Source organism: Rattus norvegicus, chromosome 4, assembly GCF_021556685.1.
Source record: "Rattus norvegicus strain SHRSP/BbbUtx chromosome 4, alternate assembly SHRSP_T2T, whole genome shotgun sequence".
Taxonomy (NCBI): Eukaryota; Metazoa; Chordata; class Mammalia; order Rodentia; family Muridae; genus Rattus; species Rattus norvegicus.
Genome location: NC_141537.1, coordinates 151,297,691 through 151,319,210, shown reverse-complemented (window position 1 = coordinate 151,319,210; position 21,520 = coordinate 151,297,691). Strand labels below are relative to the sequence as shown.

Below are 21,520 nucleotides of genomic sequence, written 5' to 3'. Positions count from 1 at the left end.
TTCCATGGTCCTCTACTGTAGATGAAGACCAATGATGTCCTCTCTATACCTACAGGAGAGGTGGCCCCACTGCTGACGACACAGAGCAAAACCTGCACGAGCCGAGTTTGCTAAACCCCTTCAGCTTCCCGCTACAGACCACTCTCCAGTCCTGCCACACTTCTTCCAAACTCTGTTCTTTGTTTTACTAAGCAGAACATACCCAGTTTCCTTATCACCCCAAATGTACCTTAGATGTAAATGCTTTTTCCTTGCTATCTTTTGATACAGAGCTTCAGCCATGAACCTGTGGTGGAAGCCACATTAACTCCATTTTGAACATATTAATGTTTAACACATTACTTAAACACTTTTCTTTAAAAGATACGGTGTCATCCCATCTTTCCCTGACTGAGCCCCAGTGAGTGGTGAACAAAGCGAGCACATTTAGAACGGCTCTAACTCTGTCTTCATTGCTATAGGCCTTTGTGTGTGAGCAAACCTTAACTTACCTCCTCGTCACTGCTGAACAAGGCAGATGCTTTCTTTGGGGGCTGCTCTGAAGGTTTTGCTTTCTCTTGACTCTGAGGTGGCAGAGATGAAGTCTGCTTCTTAGCTGCTGCACTCCCAAAAAGATTGTCCTAAAAGGACAAATGGTGGGAACGTATAGAAAGTATCAACAACGCATATACTTCAAACTCAAGCAAGACATTCTCCCGTATGAAGTCATCCTCCCACAAGGGACAGATTATACTATGTGTTGGGCACAGTCACAAAACACCTGCACACCTCAGTCTACACCTCTTCAAATTAAAAACACTATCCACAAAAGAAAAACAAGATTACCATGGAATTCTTTTAATTTAAAAAAAAAATTGTGGCTCAGAGGGCAGAGGTCCTGAGTTCAATTCCCAGAAACCACATGGTGGCTCACAACCATCTATAATGAGATCTGGTGAGCAGGAATACATGTGAGCAGAACGCTATATACATAGTAAATAAATATATCTTTTTTTAAGATGTAATTGATATTCTGTATGTGCATGTATATACAGAGGTATGTGAGTGGGGGGCAATGCGTGTATATAGGTTAGAGGACAACTTTCAGGAGTTACCATGAGCCAGAGCTTGAAAGAGCACAATCAACAAAAGATAGCCAAGATGGTGGAGACACCAGGAGGCGCCCCTTCACAGTACACCTGCGGGCATGAGAGCCTTGGCAGCAGTCGACAATCATAGATCTCTCTCAAGAATTAGAAATTTCATTAGTGACTAAAAGGAGTTTTTACAGCTAAGAAAGTTGGAGGAAAAAGGTATTATCTATAATTAACTTATAACAAAGAATACAAAAGTACGGAAGTTTACTAAATAAATCCCCTGGGATCCTAAGGAAATTCAGTGACATTTATAAATACTCTAAAAGTATCTACTATGTAGTGGCTGTGGATTTATGCACCTTTGATCATAGGATCCATGAAGCCAAAGCAAGAAGAATATAATTTAGAAGCCAGCTTGGGCTGCGCTGCATGGTCAGTTACAAAACATCTGGACGACCTATTAGATCCTGCTACCATTCCCAACCCCACCAAAAATTCCACTTACCCACTTTTATTAAGGCAATTAAACAAAACCATCAGAGGGCCCGAGTTTAGTTTATGATGGAAAAGCTCTTAACAGTATATACTACAGCAGTCCTGAGCCAAAGTCAGGACTGGAGGTCTAAGTAAAGCCTGGTAGGGTGGAGGGGACCACAAGAAGAGCAAGCTGCAGTCCACTGGGATGGTGGTGGCAGCAGCAGTCCTTCACCATGCACTCAAACCCTTTACCCACCACTGGACAAAGGTGTGACATCATTGTCGCAGTGGCCGTAATGAACCTACTGGCCTGTAAGGCACAGAAGCTGGAGGTAAGCAGGTGTCTGCAGAAACTCAGGGTTCGCAACAGTGGAGCACATGGATCCACCACTGCACAGCGCCACATGAAGGTTCGAATCGGGATCATTTTCCCGCTTACCTTTCTTTACCACCCACCCACCCACCCTCTCTCTATACTCAGAGCAAGAAGGATGCGAACCTGAAGCCTGGCTGCCTCCCCTTCCTATTGCCACTTCATCCAAGATAGTCTCAGAGATGACTGCCAGAGATCTACCCTCTCTAAAAAGTTACTTATGAAGGGGGGGGGGGGGGGACATGTGTGCGCGCACACACACACACACACACACACACACACACACACACACACACACACAAACTATTTGGGTTTCCCCAATAACTGAGTCAAAATTTTAATGTCTTCCTAATTGTATTCCTGGAAGAACTTGGAAGTCACCAGTGCGACCAGACGCCAGTAGCTAGAACCTTCTCAGGCACTCCTTTCTCCTGAACGTCACTTTGGCTATGAAGCCAACTAAAACAAATTCCTAGGTTAATTATCTGGTGTTGCAGTAACAACATTTACCTCTTCATCTTCATCACCAAAAAGGGAGACCGATGCTGGGGGTTGGCTGGACAGAACTGATGCACTTTTCGTCTTACTTGAACTTTGAGAAGAAAACAAATCCTGGTGAATCAAAGTCAAAGCTGCTGGTTACTGGGTCTATCGGCTTTGATTTGTAATACAAAATACTACAAGAACACGGTGGCTTTGTGTGACCTCGGCATGTACCCTGGGTGTGTGTGTACAAGGAGAGAAGGAGAGCACAGGTATTTCAGGCAGTCTCTTTGTAGGCTGCAAGGCAACCATATTCCCCCACAAAGGACATGAGTCAGGAAGATACTTCCCAGTCAGTCCGGTCCTATAAACTAAAGACTTCCACTGTTTGAATTATCAACAAGAAGCATACAAATTCTACCACAAATGGGATAGATTTGCAAAGGGCAAGGCTGACGATGGCTCTATTGTTAGGACCTCTCTCTCTCTAGAGAATACATTACATATTTTAAATAAATACAAATTAAATTCCTATTCTAAAAGGCTTGTGTGGAAGACAACTCAGAGGTAGCATATGTGCTGAGTGTCTACTAGTCTACTTGAACTATAACTATGAAACCCTGCAAAAGATCTGCCAAATTCTGAAAGTATCGTCAACGTTGGATGGACTGTCAGCTCAGAGCACAAGGAACACTCTACAGACTGAGCTGCATGAACTAGAAACAGAAAGTAGGGCAACCTGTCCCCTGGGCAAAGGGACCTCAATACAACAGCCAGATAATTAAACAAGACAAGAACATTTTCCATGACCTCTTTGGCGCTATCTTTTTATTATACAATCAGTGCCTACCACTCATCAGATATAAACCTAATGAGTTCACTGAGCTACAGAGAAGAATTCTTTGCATACTGTTTATACCTGGCTTCATGAGTACCAAGGGTTTGTTTACAAAGAAGCTCCAGTGTCCCATGCCCCTCTGTATTTTACACAATGACAAACAGGTTGGCTGTTTAAAGAATATAAAAATAATTCTACCAGAGAACAAAAAACATTTCTTTATTGTAAGTTTGGACTTCCCTTGGCAGTGAAGGACACGGACACATACATACATACATACACACACACACACACACACACACACACACACACACACACACACTCCAGTTAATTACCTCAAGATGCACCCATCCCCCAAATTTAGTAAAACAAGCTTCCTGCCCACATCTGAGACATAGACAAGTACAAAGACCCATTCCTTCCAGCTCAATATTTTATGTCCCAGACTGCCTTATATTACCTCTCTCTATGATGGTGCTCACAGGGCAAAGACTCGAGTAGTGGTTTTAAAACAAGCCTCCATTTTATTATACTCAACTATCAAGAACTGAACTTGAGGGGCTGGAAATATAGCTCAGTGGCAGAGTGCGTACCTGGAGTACATAAGGCCCTGGGTTCAATGCCCACTATACCCCAATCTCCACTATCCCCACACCCTCCATACACACATGCAATAAAATTTGTTTCCTACCCCTGTACCATCAAGAAATGCAGAAGGAACAGCATGGACTTCTGTGATGTATAATCTTGGTTGTCATTTAACACATTCTACTGGCTGGTTTTATGTGTCAACTTGACACAAACTGGAGTTATCACAAAGAAAGGAACCTCCCTTGAGGAAATGCCTCCATGAGATCCAGCTGTAAGGCATTTTCTCAATTACTGATCAAGGGAGGAGGACCCATTGTGAATGGTGCCATCCCAGGGCTGGTGGTCCTGGGTTCTATAAGAAAACAAGCTGAGCAAGCCAAGGGAAGCAAGCCAGTAAGCAGTACCCTCCCCATGGCTTCTGTATCAGCTCCTTCCTCCAAGTTCCTTCCCTGTGTGAGTTGCTGTCCTGACTTCCTTTGGTGATGAACAGCAATGTGGAAGTGTAAGCTGAATAAACCCTTTCCTCCCCAACTTGCTTCTTGGTCATGGTGTTTCATTGCAGCAATAGAAACCTGACTAAAACACGCATCAAGGAAGACAGCTTCTCAATTAAGTAACTGCCTTCTTCAGACTGGTCTGTGGACATATATGTGAGTTATGTTCTTCATTGCTAATGACATAGGAGGGCCTAACCCACTGTGGGCAGTGCCATCCCTAAGCACGTGGTCCTGAGTTGTATTAAGAAAGCAGGCTCAGTATATGCAGGAGAACGAGCCAGTGAACAGCATTCCTCCTTGGTCTCTGCTCCAGGTTCCTGCTAAGTTCCTGCCTTAGCTTTCCTCAACAATGGGCATCCTGTAATATGAAATGAATCCTTCCCTCCATGAGTTGCTTTTGATCAGTGTTTTATCATAGCCACAGAAAAACCATCTAGGACAACATCCAGCAGCATAAAAACGGCAACACAGCCTCTATCTGACACTCTCAGAAGCTGAGTCAGCAGAAATAGGTCCCACCTCCTGAAGCTACTGTGCTCAGAGACCTACCACACAGAGACAGGAGCCCAAGCTGCTTGAGGCTTCCTACCCACAGCCTGTCCTCTGTCACCAGCAATGAAAGGTAAAAGCTGTGCTGAATATGTATCACCATGGGAACAAACTCTCTAGTAAGTCACATTACCATTAAAGGAAGCAGCCAGCTGACTTCTCTGACAACTGTGAACCAACAAACAGTCTTAAATTTAAGTATGTTAAAGGAAATGCAATGGATTCAAATCCAAAAGTTAGAGCTAGTGTGTGTGTGTGTGTGTGTGTGTGTGTGTGTGTGTGTGCGCGCGCGCGCGCGCGCGCGTGTGCCTGCCTGCCTGCCTGCCTGCTAGACAGGTATTTTATAGTACTAAATTATATCTCCAGCCCAAAAGATTCTTTTTTTTTTTTTAAAGATTTATTTACTTATTTAATGTATGTGGGTATTGGATCCCATTAGAGATGGTTGTGAGCCACCATGTGGTTTCTGGGACTTGAACTCAGGACCTCTGGAAGATCAGCCAGTGCTCTTAACTACTGAGCCATTTCTCCAGCCTCAGAGAGTATTTTCAAAATAAGAATTGAACTACTTAATAAAAAGTCTTAAACCTCTGCTGAGAGGCTAATCAGAACATTACTGATACTGTATCTACAGATGAACACCCAGAACTAAGAAAGAATTCCATACCTCAGAGTCTTCTTCATCTGAAAACAAACCTTTCTGAGTCTTTGTTTCTGATACAAGCTTCGGATTTTTGCTAGAAGGTAAGGTGATCTAGTTGAGTCCCCACCAAAAGAAAGGAAAATAAAATATACTATTAGCAAGAAAAAGACATGGAGACAAGCTCATTTCAGAAAATTTCCCAGCCTCCACTATGAAAAGGTACCAAGCCAAATACCAAGGGACTAAACATGCCCTGGACCTCCATCTGTATAAAATTTACACCAAGATTTTGTACAGAATTACTACGACATCTGTGTACATGGAGCATGCACCGTCACATGGGGCCCATCTGTGTACATGGAGCATGCACTGTCACATGGGGCCCATCTGTGTACATGGAACATGCACTGTCACATGGGGCCCATCTGTATACACAGAACATGCACTGTCACGTGGGGCCCATCTGTGAACATGGAACATGCACTGTCACATGGGGCCCATCTGTGTACATGGAGCATGCACTGTCACATGGGGCCCATCTGTATACACGGAACATGCACTGTCACGTGGGGCCCATCTGTGAACATGGAACATGCACTGTCACATGGGGCCCATCTGTGTACATGGAGCATGCACTGTCACATGGGGCCCATCTGTGTACATGGAACATGCACTGTCACATGGGGCCCATCTGTATACATGGAACATGCACTGTCACATGGGGCCCATCTCTGTACATGGAGCATGCACCGTCACATGGGGCCCATCTGTGTACATGGAACATGCACCGTCACATGGGGCCCATCTGTGTACATGGAACATGCACTGTCACGTGGGGCCCATCTGTGTACATGGAACATGCACTGTCACGTGGGGCCCATCTGTGTACATGGAGCATGCACTGTCACATGGGGCCCATCTGTGTACATGGAACATGCACTGTCACATGGGGCCCATCTGTGTACATGGAGCATGCACTGTCACATGGGGCCCATCTGTATACATGGAACATGCACTGTCACGTGGGGCCCATCTGTATACACGGAACATGCACTGTCACGTGGGGCCCATCTGTGAACATGGAACATGCACTGTCACATGGGGCCCATCTGTGTACATGGAACATGCACCGTCACGTGGGGTCCATCTGTGAACATGGAACATGCACTGTCACATGGGGCCCATCTGTGTACATGGAACATGCACCGTCACATGGGGCCCATCTGTGTACATGGAACATGCACTGTCACGTGGGGCCCATCTGTGAACACGGACCATGCACTGTTACATGGGGCACGTAAGGAACAGACAAAGGGCAAGCTGTTTGAGGGACCAAGATGATTTTGAAGGCTTGGTAGGTATGAGGGCTAAATGAGGATGTGACACAGTGGCATGTGTGATGGCTACTTTTGTTGTCAACTGGACATCTGGAATTAACTAAAACCCAAGTGGCAGGGCACACCCGTGAGGGATCTTTTTCCTAATTTAATCTTTTAAAATGGGAAGATCTATTTTTAATCGGATCTTCTGGAGAAGGAAGATGCACCTTTAATCTAGATCTTCTGAGATAGGAAAATCCACCTGTACTCTGGGCTACACCTTCTGCCAGCAGCCTAGATAAAGGGTGAAGGGAAGCTGGCTCTCCTTGTTTGCTCTTGCTCTCTACCAAGTCCACTCCTTCACTAGTACTACTTCTTTGGGAGGCCAGTGTATACTGAAGACCAGCTGAGATGTGCAGCCTGGCAGACTGGACAACTCCTGGGTTCTTGGACCTTCCACTGGGAGACAGCCATTGCTGGACCAGTCGGACCACAGCCTGTGAGCCGTTCTACAAAATCCCCTTTATAAGTAAATCCCATAATAAGTGTGTAATACATACACATATATACACACACACATATACATACATATACACATACACTAAAGAAAGAAAAACCTATATAGGATATCTATAGGACAAGATGTCCCACAGAAAAAGACAGAATAGACTATGTATAAAATTATTTTAAATCAGTATTATACTGGGTATGATTTTATAAATTTGATGGCAAACTGGAGCCTCACAAATGCAGACTGCCATTAGATTCTGCTATAGAGTTACTGCCAACCCCTAGCCAGTGACAATGGCATCTGGTGATAAAACATGCAGGGTGGTGAAACATTATAATGGCTACAAATCACTTGCAAATAGTTCTGAAAACCGTATGTTTGCACGAAGGTTCAGACACACATTTGGCAAATCCTCCCTAATCTCACAAATCTGACTAGAAGTTATTTGGCGTGTCTTCCAATTTTATGTTCTAAGTTCTTAATATAAATGCAGTTGCTCTTCTTGATTGGGAAGGGGAACCTCAACTGAAGAACTGGCCTGCATGGTGGGCATGTCTGTCGGGCATTTTCTTGGTTGCTAATTGTACAGCACCACCTCTGGGCAGGCAGGCCTGGGCTGTGTAAGAAAGGCAGCGAGCAAACCAGCAAACGAAGTCAGTCAGCAGTATTCTTCCACTGCCTCCTCTTTGAGGTTTTCTCTTGGCTTCCCTCAAGGACAGACTGCAATCTGAAAAATAAACTTTTCCCTCCCCTAAGTTGCTTTGGTCAGTGTTTATCACAGCAACAGAAAGCAAACTAGGGCAGCAAACGTGAAAGAGAACTCTACGTCCCTCTGAGATCCAGATAAACGGCTACTGTAAGCTGCCCAGGCCAATGTCCCTCACTCCATCTCTGCTCACCGTTTTATCTGTCCGTGCTTTGTTTTCATCTGTCTGGCTGACAGAAGCTGCTGGCAAAGCTGTTGTTTTTTCTTTAAACAGATCTCCTTCGTCATCATCAAAGATAATGGTGGTGGGCTTGACTTTGTCTTAAAAAAGAAACCACAGCATAAAAATTACACCAAGGTTAAAATCCTACTGCAAAATACACCCACACCCACACGCACTCGCCCCCACCCCCCACGACATTCTCTTCCAAAGATAAATATGGAAGGCGTCTGATTTCTTGCTCATTTACCGAGAAATAAAAGGCAGCGGACCCCTTCTCTCTCCCCCTTTAGTACTGCTTCCTTTCATTCTCCCTGCAGTTCTGAGGGCTGACCGGGAGGGCCAGTCAATGCTCTGCCACTGAGCTGCTCCCTGTTCCATCACCTTGGAACTCAAAGAGCAATAGCAGTTCAAAGAAAGCAAAAGACACAACCATATGAATGAACCTTCTCACAACTGAAGACTCCTATGCTAAGTACATCTAGAACGGGATTTACAAGTAAAGATCACTTTAAGGAGGCAAGAAGTCATTAACTATAGGATGGAGACGTGAAGGGCCAAACTATGGAGAAGTAAATGAAACCAAATGCTGGCACTCCCTCATCTCCACAAGACAGACAGAAGAGCTTCAGAATCTTACCTTATGTTTCTGTCAGCTATCCTAGGACTAAGTTTTGAATAATGACCTACCATTTGTATTTCCCATTTAATATACAATGAAAATATTCCAGGGTAAAAAAGTAAATGCTTCATTCTTTTTACAAGATATTTGTTTGTTTGTTTGCTTGCTTGTTTGTTTGTGTGGTTGCATGTGTGTTTGCTAAGGTTTAGGGGTGGGTGTACACATCTGTGCATATACACAGAGGTCAGGTGTCCAGTGTCCTATTACTCTCTACCTATTCCTTTGAGACAGACAGACAGGGTCTTTCCCTGATTTTGGAACTCATGTTTTCTCTACTAGACTCAAAGCCAGCAAAGCCCAGTGATTCTATCTCTGCCCTTCGGTCATTAGTGCCCAGGACTTGTAGAAAGTACTCATAACATCTCAGCCATCCCTCCAGCGGCTCATTCTTTTCAAAATGTTACAAAGACCTACTAAACAGAAAGACCGCAGCTTTCCTGACTCAGAAAAACCTGAGTATTTCCCTACTTTTGTTCCCCAAGCATAGCCACGTCAGAGAGTAAAATCACAGGAAAGACTTCAGAGGAGGGAAGATCACAGAGGGCAAACATGTCAAAATGCTGGGGGCTTGGGGGATGCACCGAGGCAAGGGATAATCTGAGCTCAGAGAAACGAGCAGCTGGGAATTAAGCAACCAGCATGCCATGTTCTACTCACGTAATTACCCGGAACTGCTAGGAGGAAGTATGACTAAATTTCTATAATTGAAATTTAATTTGAAAGGCAGAAGCAGAAACTTCAAGAAAAGAATACGGGAGAAGAAATTCAGCTCCCTGTTAAAGAAGATACCCTCAGTAACTCATTCCCAAAGCAGAAAAGATTGGCCTATGAGGGACCCCAAGGCTATGCACAATTTAAGCACACACAAGACAATGACAACAATGTTCAGTAAGGGATTCAGTGCAAGAGGCACTGAATGTGAAGAACTGTGTCCCCCTTAAGTTCGGTTTTCTTCTCTAAGTTCCCAGAATTAGCCTGAAAGTGGTACCGGTCTTAGAAGGCTTGCTAGAAGATGGCATAAAAAAGTTATCATCTTCATCACTGTCGTTATCATCATCATCAAAGAGGCCAGTAGGAGCTGGCAAATGTGGGCTCTTCCCTGGAGTGGACTGCTCATGTTTCTGGAACTCCTTCAGTGATGGGGCAGAGGTGGACCCAGACACATCAGTATACCCTGAGGATGGAAAGAAATCAGAGCTATGATCCAGTGGGAGCCTCCTGACAGCTCTCATGAGTTAGGTTCATCTACAAAACACTGAGAAAATGAAATAACCTTTGTGCTAGTGTTGGAAACGTACACCAAAGTACAGGGCTCCCTGGCCCTCAGGAAACTACACTGATGCACTCACTCCTTCCCCCTTGCTGTCTGTCAGTCAGCCTCTCCCCTTCTTCCCTTTTCTCCTTTCCTCTCTCTTTTCCCCGACACCTGCAGCCCTCTGCAGTCTTGGAGAGGAAAGCAGAGCCACACATGTACTAAACAAGTGCTGAACCACTCTGTCACATCCCCAGGCCCAAAGCCTCTGAGCTCAAACCGAATGTGAGCTCAGAGCGTCAGTAAATACGCTGTAGTAATAAATACTTCAATGCCTTCCAGAATTCTGAGTACCCACCCCCAATCCCTAGCCAGTCCTTATAAAACAATGACAAAATGGATTTATACAGTTTTTAAGAAAGAGCAATGGGTGATGGCTCAGCAGGTAAGTGCTTAATCTGAAGCATGAAGACCTCAGTTCAAATCTTCAGAACTCAAAAAAAACGCAGAGTGTGGCTGGTACCTGTGCCTATAACCCTGGCGTTGGCACAGGCTGGGGCCTACTGGCTACTAGCCTAGTTCCAGGTTTAGCTTAAGACCCTGCCTCAAGAGAATACAGAAGAGCGCTAGGGCAGGACATTTGCCATCTTCTCCTCACATTCACATGTGTATACAACACACACACACACACACACACACACATACACAGAATAAAACCTATTACCTAAAAATACAGAAACAGCCCCTGCTGGGATTTTCTTTCCAGGTTTAGGGGATGGAGGTGATTCTAGAATAAGAAAGAAAAGTCAATTATTTCACCAGATTTTCTGAGCATGGTAGGATACACCTGCAATCATAAGACTTAAGCAGGAAGATGATCATGTATCAAGAACAGCTCAGGGCTACATGCTAAGCACCAGACCAACCATGAATACAAAGCAAAATTGTCAAAAAAGAAAAAGAACCCCTTCTCGGCAGTGTGGCACAAACCAAAACAGGTTTCTTTTTTTTTTTTTTTTTTTTTTTTGGTTCTTTTTTTCGGAGCTGGGGACTGAACCCAGGGCCTTGCGCTTCCTAGGCAAGCGCTCTACCACTGAGCTAAATCCCCAACCCCACAGGTTTCTTTTTAAAAGACAATTTGTTCCTAAATAAGTCTTTTAAAATTTTATTTTTACTGATATCAGCAGCTTTTTCCTTAGGATTAATGAGATCAATAAGATCAACTGGTGAAAGGGAACAGCAAAAACCTGTGAGAAGGTTGTGAAGGAAATAAAATGAATGCAACGAGGAAACAAGAAAAGTGAGATGACTGGACAGCAGATTGAGGAGAGCCCCAACACAGAACACATCACACAGGAGCACGGCTACAACACAGAACACATCACATGGAGGACGGCTACAACACAGAACACATCACACAGGAGCACGGCCCCAACACAGAACACATCACACAGGAGCACGGCCCCAACACAGAACACATCACACAGGAGCACGGCCCCAACACAGAACACATCACACAGGAGCACGGCCCCAACACAGAACACATCACACAGGAGGACGGCCCCAACACAGAACACATCACACAGGAGCACGGCCCCAACACAGAACACATCACACAGGAGCACGGCCCCAACACAGAACACATCACATGGAGGATGGCTACAACACAGAACACATCACACAGGAGGATGGCTACAACACAGAACACATCACACAGGAGCACGGCCCCAACACAGAACACATCACACAGGAGGATGGCTACAACACAGAACACATCACACAGGAGCACGGCCCCAACACAGAACACATCACACAGGAGGACGGCTACAACACAGAACACATCACACAGGAGGACGGCTACAACACAGAACACATCACACAGGAGCACGGCCCCAACACAGAACACATCACATGGAGGACGGCTACAACACAGAACACATCACACAGGAGGACGGCCCCAACACAGAACACATCACACAGGAGGACGGCCCCAACACAGAACACATCACACGTGAGGACGGCCCCAACACAGAACACATCACACAGGAGCACGGCCCCAACACAGAACACATCACACAGGAGCACGGCCCCAACACAGAACACATCACACAGGAGCACGGCCACAACACAGAACACATCACACAGGAGCACGGCCCCAACACAGAACACATCACACAGGAGCACGGCCCCAACACAGAACACATCACACAGGAGCGCGGCCCCAACACAGAACACATCACACAGGAGCGCGGCCCCAACACAGAACACATCACACAGGAGCACGGCTACAACACAGAACACATCACACAGGAGCACGGCTACAACACAGAACACATCACACAGGAGCACGGCTACAACACAGAACACATCACACAGGAGGACGGCTACAACACAGAACACATCACACAGGAGGACGGCTACAACACAGAACACATCACACAGGAGCACGGCCCCAACACAGAACACATCACACAGGAGCACGGCCCCAACACAAAACACATCACACAGGAGCACGGCCCCAACACAGAACACATCACACAGGAGCACGGCTACAACACAGAACACATCACACAGGAGCACGGCTACAACACAGAACACATCACACAGGAGGACGGCTACAACACAGAACACATCACACAGGAGCACGGCCCCAACACAGAACACATCACACAGGAGCACGGCTACAACACAGAACACATCACACAGGAGGACGGCTACAACACAGAACACATCACACAGGAGGACGGCTACAACACAGAACACATCACACAGGAGCACGGCCCCAACACAGAACACATCACATGGAGGACGGCTACAACACAGAACACATCACACAGGAGGACGGCCCCAACACAGAACACATCACACAGGAGGACGGCCCCAACACAGAACACATCACACGTGAGGACGGCCCCAACACAGAACACATCACACAGGAGCACGGCCCCAACACAGAACACATCACACAGGAGCACGGCCCCAACACAGAACACATCACACAGGAGCACGGCCACAACACAGAACACATCACACAGGAGCACGGCCCCAACACAGAACACATCACACAGGAGCACGGCCCCAACACAGAACACATCACACAGGAGCACGGCCCCAACACAGAACACATCACACAGGAGCGCGGCCCCAACACAGAACACATCACACAGGAGCACGGCTACAACACAGAACACATCACACAGGAGCACGGCTACAACACAGAACACATCACACAGGAGCACGGCTACAACACAGAACACATCACACAGGAGGACGGCTACAACACAGAACACATCACACAGGAGGACGGCTACAACACAGAACACATCACACAGGAGCACGGCCCCAACACAGAACACATCACACAGGAGCACGGCCCCAACACAAAACACATCACACAGGAGCACGGCCCCAACACAGAACACATCACACAGGAGCACGGCTACAACACAGAACACATCACACAGGAGCACGGCTACAACACAGAACACATCACACAGGAGGACGGCTACAACACAGAACACATCACACAGGAGCACGGCCCCAACACAGAACACATCACACAGGAGCACGGCTACAACACAGAACACATCACACAGGAGGACGGCTACAACACAGAACACATCACACAGGAGCACGGCCCCAACACAGAACACATCACACAGGAGCACGGCTACAACACAGAACACATCACACAGGAGCACGGCCCCAACACAGAACACATCACACAGGAGCACGGCCCCAACACAGAACACATCACACAGGAGCACGGCTACAACACAGAACACATCACACAGGAGGACGGCTACAACACAGAACACATCACACAGGAGGACGGCTACAACACAGAACACATCACACAAGAGCACGGCCCCAACACAGAACACATCACACAGGAGCACGGCTACAACACAGAACACATCACACAGGAGGACGGCTACAACACAGAACACATCACACAGGAGGCCATCATTTGAAACAACTTATTTCCAATTGTTTTACTGGGAACAGTATCACTAAAACTACTTAAATCTAGTGGAATAAAAATTGTAAGTTTTTAAAAACTACTGAGGAATTACTGATGACAAAGTGATCTTCTCAACACAATTCAACATCATTACAGTAAAGCTAGCCTCAGCATAACTACCAAATACTTTTTCATTTCGATGTTTTTATCATCTCTAAAAGGTAAATGTGTGGTGTGGGTCTGAAGACGGTACTGCTGTCTGTTCCCAAGACAAAAATTAATAAAGACAGACTGTCTCCCACTGTTTCAAGGCAACACCAGCTTTTAGCTGAACGGAAATAAATCTTTGGGTGCTCTGTCTCACAACAGAAAGAGCTTTCAAGCACTTTGCTGGGTCAACTTTGTCAACTGGTACAATCTTCAGTTATCTGGAAAGAGCGACCCTCCACTGAAAAACGACCTCCATCAGACTGGCCTCTAGGTCAGTCTGTAGGGCACCTTCTTGATTAATGACTGATGAGGGAGGCACAGCCCACTGTACACAATGCCAACCCTTGGCTAGATGGTTTTGGGGAGGGGGGGGACAGACAGACAGAGACAGACAGAGACAAAGAGAGACAGAGAGAGACAGAGAGAGAAATAGACAGACAGACAAACAGACAGACAGTAAATATGGGCCTGCAAGGCTCGCCAGGGTGATGGACTACAAGCTGCAGAGCTGACATAACCCTTTCCTCCGGAGCTGCTTTTGCCATGGTGTTTATCACAGCAACAGAACACAAACTAGGAGAGCAGACAGGGAGAGAGCATCCATTCCCATGCCTACCTTCACTGACAGGACCTTGGGCTGGCTGCCCCCGGGGAGCTTCCTTGAAGAGGTCACTCTGGTTGTGATAAGGCATAGGAGAATTTTAAAATGCAGGGGTTAAGTAAGGCTGGACTTGAAGGTTTCTGAGAAGTATCCTGTACTCTGCTATATATTTACTGTCCTGTCAAAGAATCAGTGACAAGGTGCAGACTAGAGCAAAATGATCTTAATTTGGGCTTGTCGGGGATTAAATAAAAACATGCAAGAGTACATGTCGGTAACTGTAGAAGATTCCCACTATTGATACTCCACAGCCTCTCCTCACATCAAGGCACAGTAAGACATCAGGATGTATATTTCTCATTCTGTAGTTCTGGCTTTAACATGTCTCCAAACATGAAAGGCATAACTAATAGGAAGCTTCTTCTCTAACAAACACAAGGCTTTCTTCCATTCATGCTCAGTGACACAGAGAGCCTTATTCATTCGTCCAACTCACCTCATCATCATCATCAAAAAGCCCCTGCCGATCACTGAACAGACCACCTCTAGAGCCAAACGGTGAGAAGTCTTCATCAGTCAGCGTGGGGGGTGGGAACAAGATGTCTTCCTCATCTATCAGAAGGGAACGTTGCACAGGGAGTGTTAAGCTGGGGTAGCCTGTGGTGGTGGCTCACTGTCTACAATTCCAGCATTCAGAAGACTAAATCTAAAGAAGAAAGCTCAAGGCATTCTTCTTACCATAGATTTCTGGGCATCATAGAATTAAGGCCAACCTGAGTTACAAACAAATTCCAAACTAGCTTGGGCTGTATAGCAATATTTCCCCTCAAATATACAAGAATGAGAGGGGGAAGATGGGTTTGATATTTCTCTATGTCTGGGATGGCCTCTATAGCATACTGGCATGACTTTAATAAAGCCATACTTCACAAGGAGTATTGAGAACAAGGCAGTGGATTTCAAACAATCCAGGGAAGTCCCTCAAAGGTTCTTATCCTCAAGGGAACAATGACTGGGAAAAAAGTGATTCATTTTCTTGACTGACTTACTTTGAAGCAAAAAATATAGTTTAACTGCCACATGCAAAGTTTAGAGAAAGGAAAAACAAATGAAGCAACAATCCCATAGGTGGAGACAATGGCAAGGCAACACCGATGTCACCAGTTACTATGGAAGGGTCACATACAAGCTCTACTGAAAACGTTCCACAAAGGCTCCTAACGAGCGGAGCACTTACCATCTGCAGGGGTTCTCCTTTCCTTCTTCTCCTTCACTGTCCTCTGAGGCTTTCCATCTGTGGAGGACAACTTATGAGATCTCAGAGGTTTAACAATACCTAGCATTCGTATTATAGACACTGATTTGCTACTCAAGACTGCATCCTCATGACCCTGGCCAAGAGTGGGAGACTCAAGTCTTATCTCAGCTCCACTAGAGCCCTCACTAGAGCAGTGTAGGCAGAGGCTGTAGGTAACGTGCACAGCAGGGCTACACTCCAGGAAGGAATTATCCTGCCTTCTACTGTGACATAACCTGACTGCAATGGATAGTACTCTTTTATTAGTCAAATTTAAGAGTAAAGATAAAGCCTGGATTCACAACCTGCTGTCCAGTGCTGGGGTTCCCATTTTCTATGCATGTAAGATGTTACATAGATATGCACATGTCCTAGGGGAGGGGAGAAATAGGATACTCATGGAATCTATATATCAAGTAGACTGCAAGAGCCATTGACATGGCTTAAAGTAGCCTTTCACAGGGGTCAGCTAAGACCACTAGAAAACACAGATTACAATTCATTAAATAATTCATTAAGAAAATAGAAAAATTAGTTATGAAGTAGCAACAAAGGTATTTTATGGTTGGGCATCACCACAGCATGAGGAGCTGTAATATAGGGACGCAGCACTAGGAAAGCTGAGAGCCACGGGCTTCAAGGGTCAGTGCTTAGCACCAAGCCTGACAACCAAAGCCACAAGGCAGGAGGAGGAAGGAGAAAAATCAATTCTGCATCAAGGTACACACATGCCCCTCCCCGCAAGTAAATGAATGTCAAACAACAACAATAAAGTAGTCTAAGAAAACACAACAAAGATCAATAACTAGGGCTGGAGAGATGGCTCAGAGATTAAGAGCACTGACTACTTTTACAGAGGTCCTGAGTTCAATTCCCAGCAACTGCATAGTGGCTCACAACCATCTGTAATGGGATCCGATGACCTCTACTGGTGTGTCTAAGGATAGCAACAGTGTTCTCACAAACATAAAATAATTAATTAAAAAGAAGATCAAGAATTAAAACTTAAGCCCAGCATGCCTTAGTAATCAGTGAACCCCGTTTGGGAACAGTGGCGTTGTTCCTGATCCCCAGCACTCAAAGGAGAAGGAAAGATCAGAAATTCAAGGCCACCCTTGCCTACATCACATATTTGAGGCTAGCATGAAATATGTGAAATGCTGTCTCAAAAATGAAAGAGACGGGGAGAGAGAAGGACAGACAGACAGACAGACAGACAGAGACAGACAGACAGACAGACAGACAGACAGAGACAGAGCATGTGTGAAGCGGCACAAGCAGACTACAGCACCACGAACCATCCCATTAACCTGCCTTCAGACCTCACCTGTGTGTCCCTCTTTCCGCTGGTTTGAGACATCTCCTTTGATCCGAGCAGCCAGCTCATCCGCAAAAGACGTAGGTCTTTTCTACAGGCAAAAAAACAAAAAACGAACCAAAAATCTCTAACAAATGAGTAAACTTCTGGACACCTAACAAAACTATTATCAACAGTCGCAAAGAAATCAAACTACAAATAAAACAGGGCTTTTAGAAAAGATTTACTTATGTGTGTGCATGAGAATATACTTGCAAAAACAGGACTTTATTAAGGAATTGAAACTCATGGAGCCTATAAAGCTCTGGTAAGTAAGAGAATTCACAAAATATCTCCTTAAAAGCAGATACTATTACTTATTTTTTTAAAATAATTAAGAACCTCAGTAAGAAAATATACGGAGGGGGACAGGAGAGTATTTGATCTCAAAATTCTGGAGCTGACTATATTCCCAATGAGCTGACTTAAGCATCCTCAGCATTAAGGAAAGTAGACTAGGAGGGCAGCTGGAGATGCTAGGAGGGACATTTACTGCTGTTTATAAACTACCAGCCAGAGACAATAGAGACGAGCTCATGTCAGATGTCTTACAACATCCTGGAACTGAATCTGATACCCCGGCATGTGGTCTCCCTAGGAACCCAAGTACACGTGTGCAAACACAGACACACAGATACACCAAAAGCACATTCACAGACAATCTTTAATAGAAAAAAATCAAGTTACTAATATAGGGGCTGTAGAGATGGCTGACTCAGGACAACGCTTGCTACGCAAGTGTGAGAACCAGAGTTCAGAACCCTAGCACTCACATAAAAAGCTACAAGTGGCTCTGTGTAATCTCAGAGCAGGGAAGATAAAGACAGGGCTTGCTGGCCAACTAGTTCAGCTGAATTGGTATGTCCCAGGTTCAGTGAGAGCCTGACTCAAAACCCAAAGGGGAAAGTGACTGAGGAAGTGGGCTACTGTTTACCTCTGGCTACACACACCATTACAGATATGTAAGATGACAACAGAAATAAAATGTCGATATTAAGGAGCAACGTGAAACACTTCTTCTAAGACCTCACTGAGTGATAATTATACTTACAGACTTAGCACTTTCCTCAATATCCTCGATATCATCCCCCTCCTTCTCAGAGTCAGCAAAGAGGTCAGCATCATCATCCTCTTCTTCGTCACTCATCTGTGTGATATGCTGAGGAGGAAGAACAGAACTTCTAGATGCAAGTCACCAAACTGAAAAGGAGACACTATCAATTTTCAATCTCTCCCTTTAAAGACATAACCACATTTGGAACATATATTCCATATAATTTATTACAAGCTAAACCAAAGATTTACTTTTTAGTAAGAATATAAAAACAAAACTATCAAAGGAAGATATTAAAATTTCTAAATGTTCATTATTAGAGGAATATAAATTAACAAGAAGTAATGGTTAAAAAGCAACATTTGGAAAAGGTAATATCCAAAGGAGGTGGCTAACCTAAATACATGACATACTTCAAAGAAAAGTAACTACGCAAATCCTCATGTGTCATTCAGAAGTCATCTGGGAGACTTGGCATACAAATACCATGCGGAGCCTGCGAAACATGCCTAAGTCCCTAGGTTCAACCCCTGGTACCAACAGCAGGAAGAAAAGAAATTTAGTAAACACACTATGCTTCAACTAAAGCTTTAAAATGAATTCATTTCTTTTTTTTTTTTTCTTTTTCTTTTTCTTTTTTTCAGAGCTGGGGACCAAACCCAGGGCCTTGTGCTTGCTAGGCAAGTGCTCTACTACTGAGCTAAATCCCCAACCCCATGAATTCATTTCAATACACGAGCTTTACCTGGTTTTGTTCATTGTCACTATGACTGGCAAAATCATCTGACTCCTGTGGGTGAAAAAATTTGATGTTAATGCAGAAAAGATCTTATCAGTCTCAGAGGTAAGTGACTGTGCCAGGCAGAAGAAATGCTTGAACTCTCAGTGACCTTAAGTAGCAGACAAGATGAATTCAGGCAATAGTGCTAGAACTGTCCAGCTACCATAATTTCTATGTTTCAAACAGATAGATCTAATGATTCATTCATACCATCTGTATTTCCCAATTCTAACCTTCAGATTTAAAGATCATTTAATTAAATCATAGAAAGTCAGTTTGTGTTCTTTACATTGTGCACTACAATCTCTGCGCTCCCTCTAGTGGGATAACTACTTCATCAAGCTCAAAAACTGAAGGTCAGTTTGCTACCAACAATTACTACACTGACAGCTAAAAACAAAGGACCCAACACAGTTATCTGTAGCAAGGTAACAGGCTCTCTACTTCTAGGGTCTCCATTTGCCAAGCTGGAGGAAGGAATGCAGGAGAGGGAGGGCAAGTGTGAGAAAGAACATTAAAGAAATGAGAATCAGACACACAAAATGGTCTCCTTTTAGGATCTCATACTCATTGTCTGAAGAACAACTCAAGGTGCCCAACTCTGGATCAAGGTTGTCCTCTGTGGACCTTCAGCAAATGAACATGAAGTAGATGCCTTCATTAGAGGACTTAAGAAGTTCTTCAAGGGATGAAGAGGTGACTCTGGTTAAGAGAGCACGGGACTAGAGTCTGGTTTCTAGCACCTACATCAGGCAGCTCACGACTGCCTGTAGCTCCAGTTCTAGGGCATCTGATACTCTCTTCTGCTCTTTATAGACACTGCGCACAAATGCAATACTTGCTGCAGCAGCAGCAGCAGGACCACCACCACCATCGTCATCATCACCACCACCACATCATCACTACAACCACCACCACCACCATCATCACCACCACTACCATCATCACCACCACCGCCATCATCATCATTACCATCACCACCACCACCACCATCATCACCATCACCACCACCACCATCATCATCATCACCATCACCACCACCATCATCATCACCATCACCACCACCACCATCACCATCACAACCACCACTACCACCATCAGCAGCAGCACCACCACCACCATCATCACCACCACTACCATCATCATCATCACCATCACCACCACTGCCACCACCACCATCATCATCATATCTTCTTAAAGTTGTTCATTACAGCTATGTATTTCTTCCTAAGATTAGTCAAGACAGTCCAAGACTAAGTTCAAGGCAGAGACAGTGCTACAGTATCTAAGCTGTTCTCTCCTCAAAATATAATGGAAAGTGAAGGAATTTGATAGAAAGGAAGAGGGGTAAGCAATGGTGGAAGGGATCAAAGCAGTTCCCCTTACTTCTCTCTCTACATACTAGAAAAAAGAATTTCAACCCTAAGAAAAATAACTTCAGATTTTGCTCCATAAGTTTTATGAAATTATTTCCCTAACTCTGAAGCATGTAACACACCCAGCCTGCATCATACATCCTAAGCTTCCTGCCCTCCATGACCTGGCCATACCATGTCCTCACCTCCTCTTCTTTCTCATCTTCACTGTCCACAATGCTCCCGCGGTCACTGCCCACAGAGCCTTCTGTCAGGAAGAGTTGTAAAAGTCAGTACCGATTTTACCAGAAAATGTCTGAGGCAACTTCTCCAAGTAGCCAAGCACAATAGCATCAAGGAGACTTTAATGACACTATTGCCATTTACTGGAATGAAAGCACCTTTGTAATTAATAGAATTTCAAAGTATCTCCTATGAATTAAAAAATAAGTCATAAATTGGCTTTACTCTACAAGGATGTCAAGCTAACAAAAAAGAGGAGGAGGAGGGAGAGGAGGAGGAAGAAGAGGAGGAGGGAGGAGGAAGAGGAGGAGGGAGGAGGAGGAGGGAGGAGGAGGAGGGAGGAAGAGGAGGAGGGAGGAGGAGGAAGAGGAAGAGGAGGGAGGAAGAGGAGGAGGAGGGAGGAGGAGGGAGGAGGAGGGAGGAGGAGGAGGGAGGAAGAGG

The 21,520-nt window shown here is 45.0% G+C and overlaps 1 protein-coding gene across 13 annotated transcripts in view; it reads right to left on the bottom strand.

Annotated features, from left to right (window-relative positions):
- The window catches only part of Washc2c (WASH complex subunit 2C), a 58,974-nt gene that overhangs the window by 20,865 nt on the left and 16,589 nt on the right, over nt 1-21,520 (bottom strand). For 7 of the 13 annotated variants that reach the window (XM_087656920.1, XM_087656916.1, XM_087656923.1 and 4 more), the window contains 13 exon segments: nt 21,043-21,104; nt 19,446-19,490; nt 18,698-18,805; nt 17,617-17,698; nt 16,230-16,286; nt 15,489-15,604; nt 15,008-15,065; nt 10,942-11,004; nt 9,954-10,139; nt 8,257-8,384; nt 5,552-5,638; nt 2,437-2,538; nt 492-620 (listed from right to left, as the gene is read on the bottom strand). In XM_087656920.1, the coding sequence (XP_087513046.1) occupies nt 492-620; nt 2,437-2,538; nt 5,552-5,638; nt 8,257-8,384; nt 9,954-10,139; nt 10,942-11,004; nt 15,008-15,065; nt 15,489-15,604; nt 16,230-16,286; nt 17,617-17,698; nt 18,698-18,805; nt 19,446-19,490; nt 21,043-21,104 (1,223 nt within the window). 13 annotated transcript variants of the gene reach the window in all.